The sequence below is a fragment of the Micropterus salmoides genome, unplaced genomic scaffold (assembly GCF_014851395.1).
Source record: "Micropterus salmoides isolate LMB-PRFRI ecotype aquatic unplaced genomic scaffold, ASM1485139v1 Ms_hic_scaffold_14, whole genome shotgun sequence".
In the NCBI taxonomy this organism is placed as follows: Eukaryota; Metazoa; Chordata; class Actinopteri; order Centrarchiformes; family Centrarchidae; genus Micropterus; species Micropterus salmoides.
In genome coordinates, this window is record NW_024040485.1 from 5,921,543 (window position 1) to 5,939,405 (window position 17,863).

Consider the following 17,863-nt stretch of genomic DNA (forward strand, 5'->3'; position numbering starts at 1 on the left):
CACGGCTTTACATATTTCCCTTTACATCTCGGGTCTGCAGAATGTTAACAGCCATCAGAAATGTCAGTACTGACAGATGTGTATCCTCCCACATTACGGTTTGAAGAAGCAAATATAAAAGATGCAAATGTATGTAAATTGTCCTGGTTGTTGAGGGGGGAGTCTTTGCTGTGTGTCAGCTTCATTTAACAAAGAAATAAAAGAGCTCAGTGGTTTAAATGGTTTGAAAAGAATCCTACTTCAACAAATGTGAATTTTCTTTCATTTTGTTGTGGAGACACATGTCAGCTTTGTGCAGAGGCCTGCAGACATGTAAATTGGTTCACAAGCTCCATCTGCACAATTAGAGTGTCTCCTGATGAATCAACTGTAAAGCGGGAAGAAAATCCAGCTACAATGAAAAAAACATGATCTTTTCAAAAGGAAATTGGTTTTTATTTCCATCAAACAGGATTTTGTTGATAACCAAACAACCAGATATGGGTAAAAGCTGGATTTTTCTATGGCATGTCACTCAAACTCACTACATCACTGTTATTGACCAACACTACAGTTACACTGAACAAAATTCAACTTTAAACCAGTGCATTGTCAGAGAGGAACTACGCCACTGTCCAACAAATAATCCACACGTTCTCAGGGCCTGAGCACAAAATGTGCAAGGACCCTAATTAAAAGGAATTGTTCTTTTCCTCCCAAATGATTGGCACTTTTGAGTGGCTAGAGGTGTTCGAAAACTCACAAATCTTTGCACACAAGTGGCGAAAATTTACATCTTATACTTATACAATGATGACGCTATGTTGTGACGCTTGTCTAAACACTGTTGCTGTGGCGATGTAACGGGAACTTGTTGTAACTTGAACTTAGCATAGGTCCACACCTATGACCCCAACTGACCTCTGGCATCTGTGCTGCGGAAGCAGCACGCCCTTGTAAAATGTGTGGGCTAAGCCAAGGAAAAAGGGAAAACACAAACAAAGAGATGAATAATGCACTTTGAAGTTTTAGCAACTTTTGTCATTAAAATGCCATCTGTGCGTTGGGGTTCTCGGAGAGAGACGGCAGTGTGTGTTTAACAAACAGCTGCTGTGGATCCTCATTCTGCTTCTCATCCTCCCTCTATCAGCAGCAGTCTTTACACATGAGCTGCATTAACACACGGGGAGGGATTTGCTTCATTTTCAGTGTTAATATCAGGCTGTGTTCATTACATCCACACTTTCTCTTGGATTATCTTTCTGTCTCATCCTGATCATCTCTCTGCTTTCCATCAAGTCACAATCCACCTGTCAGACCAAAGCAGATTAGCATTTCAAAAAAACATTAACTATCTCTGCGTGCGGTGAACGAAGTGACAGACAGCCACGGTGTTATGGAGCCTATGCTGCTGTCAGTGTTAAAAGCTTTGCTGTTCAGAGACATTAAGAGAACTGGCAGAGGAAGCGCCCAGCAGGCAGCATGCAGCAGGGAGGAGAAAACTTTTATTATAGAGTGAACAACATGTGCTAGTCTTTTATGAATAGCTTGTAAACTATACGAAACTACCAACACTCAATGCTCATGGATGTATTTTTGTTCCCTTCTTTTGGAGTTAAAATGGAAATAACCTACCAGAGAAAAGAAAGAACGAAGTATAAGAGGAAGAACAAGAAAGAAAGAAGTAAAAGTGAAAATTAAGTGAAAATGAATCCCTACAGTATAAAAAGTCTCCAGGTCTCTCGACCAGGAGCTGCCAGACTGCAGTGTACGATTTCTCACACAGTACAAATTATGTACTGATGGTGGTGTGCGTGATTGGAGTGTGTAAAACTATGTTGACTCTGAAGATGCCACTTGTTAACACCAAGATTCTGTGGTAGCACGATTGCTGGAAGAAAATCACTCATCAAAATGTTTAATTAATGTGCTGACTGGAGTTAGAAAATCATCAAACAATGACTTGGTATTTGGTGGACGTATGCACTGCAAGGGCTCTGACGATGCTGGCAAATTCTCCAAGTGTACAAGCTGACATAGGTTTCCCTTAAACGGGGCTTTCAGGGTGTACTCCCCCAAAACACGGCTCACAACAAAAGGCATTACACACGAATAAACCACGAAACAAACTCTTACAGAAGTACTGGGGCCTAGAGGGCCTAATTACAGGTCATACGTTTCCATTTCCAGTTAGGCAAACATCCATTCATTATCCTCATAGAAAAGTGCATCAGCCAAATGACTTCAGCCCTGATGTGTTTGAGTACTCTAAATCAACAAAAATCTGTTTCCCTTAAGACTATTTGCAACATTTCAATATGACATTATGACATTAGTTAGATATTGCTGTAGACGCCACTTCCACATTTACATTTTTGAATATTTACAGTTTTTGAAACAAGGAAATCAACACCTTATAGGTCCAGCACTGTTGCATGTTTGTATCAGTATGTACATTATATACAGTAAAAGACAAAACTGTTTACATAGTTCCTTTTCGTTGTCTATATTCTGTAGAGCCACAGCCTCAGGCAAAGTGTCTGTGTGGCTTTGAGTCCATTGTAAAGTCCTGAGGCATGGCAGGACACCTCCATCCGCAACCTCTGCTCCAAAAACCACCAGTTCATCAGGCCTCCAGTTAAATGAAATACTCCTTTGGGTTTTCACCGGAGACATTCTGGGATTCAGTCTGGTTGTTGAAAGGGAAGTCTTGGCTGTCCTCCCGTTTGACACCCTTCACCTCCTGGTTTCGATATGTCTCTTTTCTCCGGTAGAGGAATCTGGCAGTTATCGCCAGGCCAGCCACAATCACAAAGATCACCACTGCTATGACACCTGCAAGGTAGAGGATATTTACTTTGATATATTCAGACATGTAGGGAAATATATTTGTTTGATGAGAAGATTGGTATCAATTTTATATCGGTGAGTTTAGTCCAGGCAGCTCGGTGACGTGTTTAGCCTAGCTTAGCGAAAATACTGCAGTGGGAAAAGGTCTAGCCTAGATCCATAAAAAGTGCTTTCCCACAATATTGTCAGATTTTATCATATGCATTTAACACGTAAAGACAGAAAACAATGCATTGTGAGCTAACAAGCAGTTAGCTTAGACTGTGAAGCCATTTCTTGATCAGCAGCAACTGGATGCCCACTTTCCAATTCTCTAATGAAAACCCAGGGTGACTCTTGGATGTATTAGTGGCTAGCTTGCTGTACTACATCTACACAAAGTTAATTTTAGAGATGTGGGATGTCTCTGGAGTACATGATTTTGTGGGAGTGATTATTTGCTTCTTTTTAGTTAATTACCTGCCGCAACACCCATTGGACTAGGGGTGAGTAAGTAACCAGTACTTACCAGTAATTAGGCAGTTAAACTCTCTGTGAGGATTCACTTGTACCTCAAGTGTGTGTCTGGTGGTAAACACTTTGTAGTGAGTTGTAGTTGTTACCCCTTGTCTGGGTTTTTTGCTGTGTCTACGGTGGCTTTTGTAAATGGCTATAAAAAGGATCAGCTGGTGTAAATAGCTAGCTACCAGCGTATGGAGGAGATCAGGAATGTGTTTTTTGTTTGAACAAGGTGTGTGTAGGAAAGTGTGCTTTGTGCTGGTGTCTGCGCCAGCGGTTGTGCCGACAGTTGGTTTGACTTTTGAGCAGCAGAAGGAGTTAGCTATGCAGTCAGAGCAGGAGAAGTTACAGTTAAAAGTGGACATGGAGAAGCAGTAGTTTGAGAAACTTCGGCAGAGCACTGACAGACCGAAATTGGAGTTAGAGCAGTCCAAATTGCAGTTAATTTGAGAGGGCAAGCTTTCTCCACATGGGATCTGGTGTGGAGGATTCTGCTTTTGCTGGTTCTGCAACGGGTGGTATTGATGTCATTGCTAGTTTGCGTTTGGTGCCAAAGTTTAATAAGCGAGACTCTGAAACTTTTTTTCACTCTCTTTGAACATGTTGCTGATGCAAAAAATATATGTGCTTATATGTGCTGAGGAAGATTTAGATTATGATATAGTGAAAAAGGCTGAGTTGAAATCATACCAGTTGGTCCCTAAAGGGTAAGCCTGCATTTACAGGGTGACCTGAGGTTGCCAGAGTGTGTATTTACTGCCGTGGGGAGGGTCAGTGGAAGGATCAGTGTCCACTGTTAAAGTTAAAAGTTCAGCGTCATGTGGTATCCCATGCTCCAGCTATGCTATGCCCTATGAAAGAAAGGAAGCCAGTGTGTGAGGACCCAAGAGCTGGTTCTGGTTTTGAGTCGCTTATAGCTGACGCTTGTGTGTCCTTGGCTGGTAGTGAGACGCATGTTCCAATTAAGCTGTTGCACGGTCTGGTGCTGCCCTTTTAACCCGAAACAGAAACGGGGGGTTTTGCGCTGATGCAGGGTATGGAGCATTAAACCATAATATTGTACTCAAATATGAGCTTGTTTGGGGCATTGTTCCTGTCAGGATGTGTCCTGCCTTACCACTTGACGATGTGGTGATGATTTTGGAAAATGGCCTGGCTGGTAATCAATTGTGGTTCGATGTGCCGGCATCTCCTGTGGTTGTTGCTAGACTGCTAGCATTTGGGGAGCCAGATTATGGTGGTCTGGGATTTCCAGAGGTTTTCCTGCTGTGACCGACCAGCCGTGCAGTGCATAGTAAAAGGTAAAGGTACTTTATTGTCACATTTAACCCATCCCTCAAGGGAGCAGTGAGCAGACACTATAGCGCCCAGGGACCAACTCCATATCCTTGTGCCTTGGTCAATGCTACTGACCTACTAACCCAACCTAACATTTTTTTGATGGTGGGAGAAACCAGAGCAGTCGGAGGAAACCCACGCAGACACGGGAAGAACATGCAAACTCAACACAGAAAGGCCCGGGATGCCTGAGAAGGAACCCAGGACCTTCTTGCTGTGAGGCCACCGTGCTCTTCACCGGGCCACCGTGCTGCCCCTAAAAAATATGGTGCATTCTGAACAGATTCACTGACTGATTCAATTCTGTCTGCTTGGTGGAATGAGGAATAATCATGGTTACTTTGTTCAGGGAGAGTTGCTGGTGCAAAAGCAGGGTATTGTAAGCAGTGCATGCTTGTTGTGGTCATTTGGGGGGATAGCGAAAACGTGCCGTGGCCAAAGCACGATGTCCCCAAGTATGTGAAGTCGTGCCAAACATGCCAGCTCACTGGTAAACCAAGTGAGGTTATTAGGCCAGCACCTCTTTGTGTCCCATTCCAGCCATTAGCCATTAGCCATTAGCCGTTTCCCTTTGCTTTTCATCTCAGTGAAGTCAGTAGTTAAGGCGTTAACTCAGTTCATCTCCATTTTTGGCAATCCACGTGTGTTCAAAAGTGACCAAGGTTCTAACGTCACTTCTCATATGTTTAAACATAACAAGCAGCTGGAAATGAAGCATAACCAAGCTTTGGCATATCATACCAGCTAGGGCGCACTGGAATGATTCCATCAGACTTTGAAGTCAATGTTGCGTGCGTATTGTATGGAAATTGGGAGGGATAGGGAGGAGGGACTGCCTTGGCTCATGTTGGCAGCTGGGGAAGTTGTGCAGGAAAATACTGGGTTTAGTCCCAACGACTTAATCACTTGCTCTGCTTCAGCCCACAGGCACACCATGTCTCGATTGTATTCACCTTACAACACTCGCACTCTTCAGTTTCTCTCATGTACCTTCCACACCACCGACTGATACCCCATGTTTTTTTCTTGAATTTGGTATTTTAATTTGATTAATGAAATATATTTTTTGGCAACTGTTTCTCTTGGTGTGTCTCCTTTTTTGTTGTGGCCCCTTTAGCCAGGCCATAACAGAGCTGTTATGCGTAAGATAAATTAAACATGAAAATTACAGCAGCTAATATACTATACTAATGGGGACCTATAAACCTGTCTGAAACCAACTGAGCAGACCTCATACTGTAACTCATCTGTGTGATTTTGATGTGTGTTCCCCTCTAAATCCTGAAATGCCTAGTTGCTTGCTGATATTCTGTAAAGTAAATCCATCACAGTGGACTTTGTGAACGTTCTGTGAAGTCTCAACATGATTTCTGCTCATATCTTCCTCCCATGGGTATGTGAGTCCTTTTTCCCCGCAGTCTAGTTGTTCTGCTAATCTAACTTCAACACACAAGGAGCATATTTTCACACATTTGGACCCAGATGGACTTTCCTCTTCAGCACTTTTCATTATCCAGAGAAAGTCTCATCTAATTGGAATTCCAAAATATGGCTGAAATCAATTTCGCACTGTTTAGTTTGCATTTGAAGAGAGTGTGAAAGTTTCTCCATCAGCACGTAATTTCAGCAGCGGTTTAATTACTTCAGCAGTCCTTTGTGCACATAGACACAGAGTCAGAGATTTAATAGACACTTTTAAATGACTTTTGACTCTCTCACTTTTTTACTACTCACATATAGGAACTATTCAGATTTTGAATCAATCAGGCAGAAGAGCAAAAACATTTCACTTTTGATGGCATTCTTTGCCCATTGCATCACCTTGGCTGGCTTTCAGCAGAATATTACTCATCAATAAAATACTGAGTGTAATCTCTGACAGTTAGGAGAAGTCCAATACACATGAAAAAAACAAAAAACAAGGTGAAACAGGTGACGTACCTCCAATCAGAGCCGAGTCGGTCCTGATGGCATTGACTAATGGTTGACCTGAACCCACTGAACCGGACTGGTCTACAGCAAAGAAAGAGAAAGGCAGAAGAAATGAAAGGTAAAAAGATAGAAGAGAAGAGGTGAGGTGAAAATGAGAAAGCCAAAAGGGGGCAAAGAATTGGAAGAGGAAATGGCGAGAAGAATAACAGAAAGCAGAAATGATGTAAAGAAGAAGTGGAGAACAGAAAAGAGAGACAAGGAGAGAAATTCAGAGACAACATCACAGTATCATCTATCAGAGCAGAAATGAATACAGCAGCAGCTCTCCAAAAGAAGTCTATTCAAACTGGAATGCAGGACTTTTAAATGAAAGTCTGTTACATTCAAGCCCTTGCCACTGGAACTATCATTGGCAAATCTCTCTGTATTTCTCAGTATAGAGTTTTTAAATCTTGTGTCTGTTGCGATATTCCCCTGCTGGCACACCGGTAATGATGCGTTTTATGGAGAGAAGGTTTATTATGATTGTATAGTTTGTGTTAATATGCTTTGTATTGTTTACAGTCAAAGGTTATAATCCTTAACGAAGACGAACGAAATAACGAAAACTAGGCGTGAAAAAACATCGTCGTTAACTGAAATAAAAAAAAACCCGAGGATTTACAAAAGAATTATACACTAAAACTGTATTGTTGGTTCGCAAAACTAACTAAAACTACCTAAACTAACTAAAATGAAAGAGTAAATGTTCTTAGTTTTCATTTATTTATTTTATAGGACCTAATAAGCCTACGTTTCCAGTGGACATGAAGCTGGGGGAACTAACATTGAGGGGCAGTTGGTCTGACCGGATTGAACCTATGGGCTGGACCGGCAGTTCAGCGGGGCACGCGGTGATTAGCTGATAGGCACCTGTTGGTGAGGTGATGTGTTCTATTATCTTTTATCCATACATGTGTACAAAATTATATGAATGCAACAACTGCATAGAGTTGTGTTTTGTTTAGTTGGGGTTGGTGAGTCACTGTCTTGGTGATTTTCTTTTCCTGTTCTGTTCCATTCTGATGGTCTGGCTTAGCATTCTGCGTGTGGGATAAACTTGCCCCTTGCCCACTGACTGTGAGCTCCCCTTGCGCTGGGTTAACATGTCTGCTGGTCATTATATTTACTGCATGTCAGCTAGTGTGTGTTTAATGGGCTCATTGATATCTCAGCCAACCTGTCTCATTGTGCTTCACATTGTTTTAATACCTATTTTGTGATTAATAAAGGTTGAGATTTTAATAAAATGCTTTCCAGTCATACTTGCCTTCAGGGTGCTAGAGACCTGTTTGTGGCTCCAAGGGGTACCTTCACTATCTTCCAATTTCTTTGCTCCCTATCAATTGTATTTCACCTCCATTTATTGTATTTCACCTGTTTAACCAAGAATGATAGAGCTACAGACTGATGTAATGAATTTCTTGGGACCACTGGATAGTAGGATTAGGGTAGTTAGCTCTTAGGGTTTTCTGTATGTAGGTTAGAAATTATTCTGTAGATTGCATGTGCTTCATTTATAGTATTTATTTAGACAATGTGTCAGTACTTATATATATATATTTTTTTTGCTTAGTGTTTGGGGCTGTATGTGCATGCAAGTTTTGTCCTCTGGTGGAAGACTGGAAGAATCCCAGAAGAGAAAATTGAACTGAGACAGTGAGAAACGATCACCTTCAATCAGACAGTGTTGGAGCCCTAGGCGAGATTTTAAATGGCGCCCCCCCATGCCCAACCCTAAAAAGTCCACCTCAGGGGTTGGAGTCATCAGTCCCCTAACGTTCAGCAGCTAAACTCACAATTTTAGCATGTACAGATGACAAGCCAAGTTAGTAATCTTGGTCAAAAAGTGTGATCCACATCATAGCCTAAATTGGGACCAAACCTGTATGTGTCCCCACATAAAACTGTGTGTCAACCCAGAGACTGTTATCTTGCATTATGGGGTAGATTTCTTGAAATGCAACAGCATTGGTTTTGTTTCAATGGTGGAGGTAACTCAAAAGAAGATTTTCCCCCAGAAGATTTTAAGCATTGAAGACTTCATTTCCTGCATTCTGGTTTCTGCCTTTTATGCCTCAATTTATGGTGGAAAAGTCTTCATTTATGTAAATGGAAACACAAAATTCAGGCAGCAGGGGACAATTCAAAATATAAAAAATGAATAGAACATAAAGCAGTAAGGCTTTCAGGCGTTCTGTAGCTATTGCTTTTAAATAGCCCATGTTTCTCCTGATCAACTTTTATAATTTAATAAAATCCCTGCTGAATCAATCTGCTACCTACCTGTCCTATACTCTGCTGTGCATTGCTTATTGCTCCGCTGATATTATCCCCTTTAGACCGTTTGACCAACACAGTTTGGGACTGCATGTTGCATGTGAAACCGAAACCAACTGGAAAACACACCACAAATCCAGACATGTTAACTTCAGCAGCTCACATTCCCTAACAGAGCCAGGCTAAGCCTTTAGATGTTTTTATTGCAAAACGCTACACAACGACACGACTCGTCACAACTGTCTGGACTCACAGTGCGAGGTGCACTTAATTGCTATCACGGCGTACGCCAGTGTCACAGCAGCTGGGCTGAGTTGATTTGCGCCTACTCAAAAACCTTCTCTCGCGGCGCCCCCTGACATTTGCGCCCTAGGTCTAGTTGAATTTGAAAATGATATAACTTTAATCTCAAATGACACATTTGAAATTACAAACTGACCTACAAAGCTGACTCCTCCCCTCTTACCTGACAGGTGGTGTGTGTTCTCTGCTGCGTAGGGATTGGACGAAGCTGAGGAGCCACAGTTGGACTGGACTAAAGGTCCGGTGATGATGACAGGGCTGGTGTCTGGGTGGAGCAGAGCAGCTTTCAAAGGGCTGATGGAGTTAAAGTGGACCACTGAGAGGCAACCGGTAAAACCGAGAGCTGCCACCCTGGCCAGATCTGCGTCTAAATCATCAGACTCTGGAGAGAGAAGATTGAGAGGGAGGCTTTCTCCAATTCAACAGAATAAAAGAATACTTGTTTCAAAGCTTCAATCAAATGTAAATGATTCCTGACAAGGTTACTTATCTTTAATAAAAAATATAATCATCCTAAAATTTCATATTATGACTTTGTCTTTTTTGCCATTTGTTCCAAGAGAGACAAAACTGCTGTTGAAGATAGGAAGTATTTTCTTGAAAGAAATGTAATATGTACAAAAACAAGTGGAGATATTTGATCCAATGGGCAGATTTTGCTTTAAGATTTTACAAAATGCAACACTTTTGTTAAGGATGGGTCTTTTTTGCAATCTGGTTTTCAAAGCACAGGTTGAAGAATCCAGTAATAAAATTTTAATTATCTCTACCTGATCAAACTTTTAACCTTTTGTTTAAAGGCTGAACTTTCATAACGAGTAGAATGGCTTACCCAATAATCCGTGACACTCACCGACAGGTTCATTGACTCTGCTTCACATTTCCCTGTTATCCGAGTTGGGCAACAGTTGCAGCACATTGAGTCTGATGATTAGCACACACACAAAACCGCACGCACCGCCTCATTACGGTACAGAGACTTTCAATGACTCAGCTTCCAGCCTGCATCTATCACTACTTAAGACACATGTGCGCTCGTCTCTCTCTGTTGACTTTACTGACTTATGCTGCATTCATGTGCTCCTTGGATGGCCTCATTTCCAGAGCTGGGAAGTCGTCCTTATTCAGTGTGTTCATGAGCTTTATGCAGTAATGTGAATACGACATGTATGTTTTTGTATAGTGTCTGGGTGGTGGGTTGTTCTATATGTGATGTTGCTCTGTGCAGTTTGAAGCTTTAGTTTGCTGCGTCAGTAGGCTACATTACCTAAACCATTAACATATATCTTTACCTGATCATGTGAATTCATGTAAATGAATAACTATCTAGGTCACTCTATGTGGATAGCAACCAACGTTTATAATCTAATAATATATTACAAATTACATGCGAGCAATGTATGTGTTAAATGTATTTGCAATATGTGATTTAATAAAAAAGCATTCACTTTCGTCCGACATGTTTCTGCGCAATGTGACATTGACTTGGTAGGTCGTGTACTAAGATTTTTGCAGACTTTGACGAGAGTTGTTGTTACGAGGGGGCATTTAAGAGAATTTTCCCAGTGGGGAACTCATTTTCCAATTATTCCAATACCACATGAATGCAGGGTGTAATCCCTTCATCATTCCCCTCCACTCCTTCACAGCAGTGTAAACAGCAGCTGTGAACGCCACATTACCGCTGTAAACCGCTGCATCAGTGTCTGTTCAGATGACTGAGAGGTGACTGTGGTTTTACCAGCACACATCTGCATGTTGATGAGAGCAGCAGGAAACATTACTGCAGCCTGTAAGCTCCTCTCAGCTGATTCACTCCATCACCTCTCTCCCTCTCTCTGTCGCTCTGTATTCCTTCCGGGTCCATTAGTAAGGCTGATGGATGACAGGGTCGGCAGTAAACGACAGAAACTCCACTTCGCTGCTGCTTTTCTGATCCTGATCTCACTCTCTGGTTTGACAGGGGTGAGGAGGTCACATGCTGACATGACGGGGTTAAAACACACCGAGCTGAGTTGCAACGTGGTACTGGAGCTTTACTGCCAAAAAGACAAATGATCTTGGAGACTTTGTATTGGGTGGTCCATAAGATATGTGGTGGGCATGTTTGCTCTGATTATGCATTATTGTACATATAAACAGGTGACATTGTGAAATGAAGCTGCCAATGATGATTATGTTCGAAACAGAGAAGATTTGTTTTTCATTTCCACACCCCAAAATGCGAGTATAATTACATTATTCAACACTGGCAGTGGCACTGGAAGTGAAAACATTTAAAATAAAGATTACCGACATAACACGTATTTATGCATGCATGTGTGCAACTCAATCGAAATCTTCTAAAACATAAAAAATAAAGCTTTTGTTATCTTTTATATTTTTTCTTTATTTAGAGCACCACATGACACTGACACACATTGATTTCTTTTACCGCACTTGGTTAAAACATTCCAGCAAAGCTCCGCTTGAGCAGAAAACTTCTTATGATTTGTATGTGTGAATATTAAACATTTTCTTCAGGTTGTTATCTGGTATTACCTGACCATGCTTTTTATGGAAGCTATTTAGACGCACACCCATGTTTTACTTCTAATAGCCACTGTGTTTCCTTTTAAATTGACTGTGTGTTTTCTGTGTATCTGTCTTATCAGCACGCTGGGACTGCCGCCTGCGGCCTCTCTCTGATAGAGCCATGACAGAGAAGATGAATAAGTCATGATAGAGCCATCTAGGGCTGAACGATTTGGGGAAAAAATCTAATTGCGATTTTTCTGCCAGATATTGCGATTACGATACGGTTTAGCTAAAGTATTCACTGCCGGTCTATTTTTGATCTTGCCTCGTCAAGCATCACAGAGCAGATGAACCGGGAAGGAAGTCAGACACAGAATGGCATAGAGAATCCAGTTGATTTTCAGAATAAAACACCCTGTGCAGACTCCCAATCGTATATCAACAATAAACACAGTTAAAACACGTAGCCTACTTAACCATGCACAAAAATCAAGGACAACCAAACAAATCAACAGAAGTCAGCAAAATCAGGCAGGCAAAACATTTTCTGAAATGCCCCATGTGTAGCCTGCGGAGAGCAGCTCAAAACCGCCTCACAGACAGCTGTTATCCGTAGTTGAAGCACAAGAAAGAACTAACAACACGTCAACAACGCAGGATTAAACATTCAGCCCTACATACTACCCATTAAAATAACTTAGCCTCCCCACTCTGCCCCCCATCACCATACTCAACAGCCCTGTGTCTGCTGTGGAATCCTTCAGCTTTCTGGGATCCACTATATCCCAGATCCCTGGACCTGAAGTGGGAGAACAACACTGACACCATCATCAGGAAGGCCCAGGAAAGGATGTACTTCCTGCGCCAGCTCAGGAAGCTCAACCTGCCTAAGGAGCTGCTGATCCACTTCTACACAGCCATCATCCAGTCTGTCCTCTGGTAGGGGCTACAGAGCACTGTACGCCAAAACCAACAGTCTCAGGAACAGTTTCTTCCCACAAGCCATCACTCTGATCAACAGCTGATTTCTGCCTCACAGTGTCAGGAACAATTCCTGTGCAATAACCCAGTAACTCTGTCTCTAATCAGCCACCTGTTTACTGGTTACCACTTATTATTTATTCACCATTCTCTATTTCAGTGCCGTTCATACGGTTTATATTGTCATTTTGTATATACTGTAAACCACATCCACCTACCGCATGTACATAACACCTATAATACTTAATACATAATACTTATTTATTCCAGCATCCTTAGCACTTTGCTCCACCGTACTGTGTACATGAATGCATGTATGTGTATGTGTACTTGTAAATCTCATCCTTATAATACTACTTAATAATAATAACGATAATAACGATTATAATAATTCACTGCTGTATCCTTTGCATTCTGCTCATTGCACTATTGTCTCAATCTGTCTGTATTGTTTTTGTTTATAGTGTGTATATATGTGTTCTCTATACTGTAGTGTGTGTTATTATTGTATTATTGCATAAGTAAGCACATCGTGAGCAATGTACAATCCAGAGTCAAATTCCTCATATGTGTACACATACATGGCAAATAAAGCTGATTCTGATTCTTTTATATTTGAATTTGATTCAGATATTTAATCTTTTTTTTCTGTCATGTGCCGCAATTACCTTTGTGGTCTAGCTTAGATTAGAGATACCCAAAGCAGTTAAACTTCAGTTCTGCTGCAATACTGCTCAGACATAACAGAATGCTAACCTTCATGCTAAAGTAGCTCTTACATTTTGCCTCAGACTTCTCCTTCAGATAATTTGAATAATATTTCCATTAGGTGCAAACAGCTGAAGCTGCATTTATTTCTCTAAGGATTCGTAAACTGTGTGTCAGATGAGGCCAAACATCTTAAAGCTGTTATTCAAGTGCAAGTCTGAGTGCACTCTAAGTAAAAAGGCCTTGAATCTGCTTTTACTGCCTCCTTGCTTACCGTGTACTCTGCCCAACTCCAACGACTTGATGGCGTTGAATTCTCCGTCAGATGTCAGGTTGAAGTCTTCTCTTGAGTTTTGGTCAAGCTGAAAAAGAAGAATTATTTCCTAAATTCATTTAGGGTGTTTTAATGTTAAAGCCTGGTTATCATTTAACAATTTCTGACTTTAAATATAGCCGCGAGCAGCAATGATCAGGATCCAAGCAAGTCGCAAAAAACGCAACATTTGACATTTTCAGAGGAGAAGAACAGATGCAGATGACTTAAGAGATTTAAGTGATCAAAGAATTTGGACTTGGAGAATGCAAACTTGATTTTTATATGTACCTGACCCCTGGGTGAAATGTTCAATCCACCAGCAACATTTTGTGTTTCCAAGATTTAAAGTTTAAGCTGCACAAACACTTTTAAGCAAAGAAAAATAAGAATAAAAGTGTCACAGGATCCATATAAAATAGAGAACGTAGACTGACTATGATCTGAACACCCCCATTTGTCAGCACATTTGACTCAGTCACCTGAGGATTTGAAACCTGGAACTTCAGATCTCCAGAATTGGTGAGTTGAGGTAGTAACATCACATGTGCCAGACCTGGATAGTTTTCTCAACTTAAAACGCCCATAACAGTCAAGATGTTGGTCAGAAATTTCTGAAAAAAATCACACATCATTCTGCTGATTTTGGGTGTGTTGTCAATTATTAGTTAAGTTACAGCAAGATACTGCATATCACTGCAGACCGATTTAAAAAAACCTTTGCAACACTTAATATTGTCCATCTAGAAAAAAAGGAGAATTCATTTATTTTCACTATAATTCCATCCGTAAGTAACATAGTGACCGAATGTACAACTTTACTGGTCATGGAATTCATACACTAAAACATCTAAAAGCCAAAATCCTATCAGATGGGCAATCCTGGGACAAAATCTTATCAATGGGGGTACGTACTCTTATTTGTGTCAGTTTATGGGTCCTTGTTGTGAAAAAGTTTGAGAACCACTGATCTAGAGAATGTCTGTGTTGATTTTGGTAGCGCTTGAAGAAAGACTTGTGGAGATGTAGATGTCAATTTAATTAGCATATTCTAAAAAATATAGAGTGACTGACTTCTGAATTAACCATAGGTTGCATTGAGGCAAACGGAAAAAGCTCCTAGAGAGCTGCTAGGATGTACGGGTGAGAAATGTCTAGAAATTTACATTTCTTGTAATAAGCCACGCTCACTTTGAGCAATCATTACCAAATTTTATGCATCAACTGAGTAGTGACCCAAGATCGTACAAACTGAATTTTGTACGAACCCATGCCGCAAATTACGAGGTATGAACTTTTTTTGTAGTGCTCCCTAGTGGAAGAATATCCAAGGAGTGCTCACTGAAGCTCAGACCAAGCACCTATATAGACGCGTCAAGTTTGGTTACAATGGCTTAAGCCAATTTGGATTTACGGGCATTTATGTAAAATTGTAAGTAAATTCACAAAAGTAAAAATTTATAAAAAAACCCCCCCAACAGATTGACATATCAAAATTCTTTCGATATCTTTTGATCAACAACGTCCGTAGATGACGAAAGATGCCAAAGTTTCAGGTCGATTGGCGAAACCGTCTGGGACAAGTTCCCAAAATAGGTTTTTAGTGAAAAGTGATAAAAAGTCGTATAATTTGACATTTTTAGAGTGGAAGACTATTGGAGCAAAGATGCAGATCAATTCAGAGATTAAAATAATGAAAGAAGATTGATTCTAAACAAAGCTGTTTTAAAGATAATTGCAAAAACATAAAGTTGATTGTTATAGCGCCACCATGAGGTTTATGAGGGCCATTTTTTAAGCCAGAGTAGTGGGTGGAATTTGCAACGTAAGTGCCAATTTTAGTGAGTTTTCGTCCAGCAGTTATTGCTGCCCAAACACTTTTAGCAGAGAAGAAAGAAAGAAAGAAAGAAAGAAAGAAAGAAAATATAATGAGAACAAAAACAATAGGTTTCGCTTCGCTGCTTGGATCCCTAATGATTCCTCACACTAGATATGTTATATGCAGAGATGACATTATGGCTTGAGGATGACAGGAACAAAGCTCATGAGAGTCCACAATGGGAAGGGTTCAACCCGTGAGGAGTTTAAAATGATTTATCTTCTGGAGACGAAAACATACTCAGTTTTATGTATATCTGTTGTAAGTAGTTGTTGAGATATGTTTTTCCAGACTAAACCTTCTCCTTATGCCTTCAAAGTATGATTCTAAAGATATCATGATTCAACATGATGAGATGCACCTCATATTCCAATGGAGCCTCACAACAATGTGAATCGGGAGGCTGCACCCATGCAAGACGAGGTCACCTTGTGTTTCAGCTCAGGGTGTTATTAATTATACAGACATTCCGGCTGCTGGTTTGATTAAGTTAACCTGATACATCATCTGAGACTGCTAAAAAGATAAGACATTCAGTAGATCCAGGTACGATTACAATGTTTCATATTTCATCTGAAGCTCTTCTAATGTGTAGTTTGTGCTGGCCTGCTGTGACTACACTTAGGACAGCAGCTGCTTGTGGCTGAATTGAGAATGAAAGTGATGGTTGGGGCTTTAGTTCATAGAAGAATATCACAATACTGTACCATAGTTCACACAGTGAGTAGATGTGACTACCTGTAGTTAAAATGTCTGATGTCTTCAACGGAGAAATTATAAATGTTGACAAAAATGTAGATTTATAAACACAAAAATGTATGTATTATCCTAAAAAAGACCAACATGCAGAGAATCTCTATAGTCAATCTCAGTACTTCCTTGTAATCAAGATTGTTGATTGAAACAAGCATTATATTAATTAATATCCAACTCTGCAGGTTTACAGATTTTAAGTGTATTTATTTTAGCTCACTGCTTTGCCTTTACAGCACATTTAATATGTGGTTGAGTCCCGTGGTTCTCACCAGCCTCCATGTATAACACTGTAGCTGCTTGTTTCCAATCCAAGTTTACAGTTCCTGTTTGTAACTTTGAAGAAAGTGGAACATGTTCAACAGAAGCTAAAAAGCGAAAGGTTTTGTTGTGTTGGTGGAGACCAAACCAAAGCAAAAAGGTGTCTAAATGTTAGACTTACATTTGCAAGATGGCCCAATAAAAGACTCCAAAGGGATGTTCATGTTGCTTTGTGTAAGTAGGCGATTGTCTGCTATGGTGTAAGCTAAGGTGTTAGCTACAAATTGTGATGAACTGATGAGGTGGTTTTACCTGCACAGACACAGAGTTTGTCAGCCTCCTGATGGTAACAGAGTGTAGCTGTCCGTCGGCCAGGCTCTTCACTCTACTTCTCAACACTTCAACATCTCTGCCGCTGTCCAGCTTGTATCTCACCTCCAGCATATCTTCACACATAACACACAACAAACCGTGGGGTTTCAGATCTCACAACAACAGGAAAAAACCTTCAGAGCTCGACTTTCTGAGAGAGAGATTTTCACTTAAAATATATTCATTTCAAACGAGATACATTCTAGGCGAAGTTGTCTGTTTCCTAAAAATGGCCTTGTCATGTCTTTGAGGGTTACAGTCCAGCAACAGGCGACCAGACCTTAATAACTACATGACGCTTTGAAGTCACATGACATCAAACATGTGGTTAATGTTGTGAAACAGTCGCAGTTTGGTTAAGTTTAGGAAAAGATTGTGGTTTGGGTTAAAATAAGTACATCACGTGACTTCACATGTGACAGAACTCACGTTAATGAAGTGATGGAAGTCAGTAATGCTATTTAACTTGAAAATCAAAATAACATTTACTTGGTTTCACATGGGACTCGAAAGCCGTTCTCCTGCTTGAGAGTCCTGGGTTAGTTTGACCGAAACATCCAACCCATCCACCTCTGTACGCGGACGTTTTCGCTATTTATAATACGTCACCCTTCTTACTCCTTTGCTACCGTTGTACCCATCCTAGAGGTCGCTGCCACAATAAATGTAAATATGGGTCGTAATAACGTGCTGCAGAAGCCCTACTTGGTAATATTTCTGGGGAGGACAGGTTGGCGTTACATTAGTGTAAATAAACATAATAGTTTATTTACAGTACCAAAGCCTCACAACTGCAACTCCCTACCTGTCTTCCCTATGGGGAATGTGAAGGAATAATTAGTTATTGTTGGAGGACCTTC

General features: G+C 40.7%; 1 protein-coding gene across 2 annotated transcripts in view; it reads right to left on the reverse strand.

Annotated features, from left to right (window-relative positions):
• Nucleotides 1-408: 408 nt before the first annotated feature.
• LOC119901717 (contactin-associated protein-like 4) overlaps nucleotides 409-17,863 on the reverse strand; it is a 138,648-nt gene continuing 121,193 nt past the window's right edge. For both annotated transcript variants that reach the window (XM_038717324.1, XM_038717325.1), the window contains exons 20-24: nucleotides 16,944-17,077; nucleotides 13,700-13,787; nucleotides 9,383-9,601; nucleotides 6,607-6,678; nucleotides 409-2,814 (exon numbers count right to left, since the gene is read on the reverse strand). In XM_038717324.1, coding sequence (XP_038573252.1) covers nucleotides 2,618-2,814; nucleotides 6,607-6,678; nucleotides 9,383-9,601; nucleotides 13,700-13,787; nucleotides 16,944-17,077 — 710 coding nt within the window. In that variant the 3' untranslated portion in view covers nucleotides 409-2,617. The remainder of the gene's footprint in view (nucleotides 2,815-6,606; nucleotides 6,679-9,382; nucleotides 9,602-13,699; nucleotides 13,788-16,943; nucleotides 17,078-17,863) is intronic.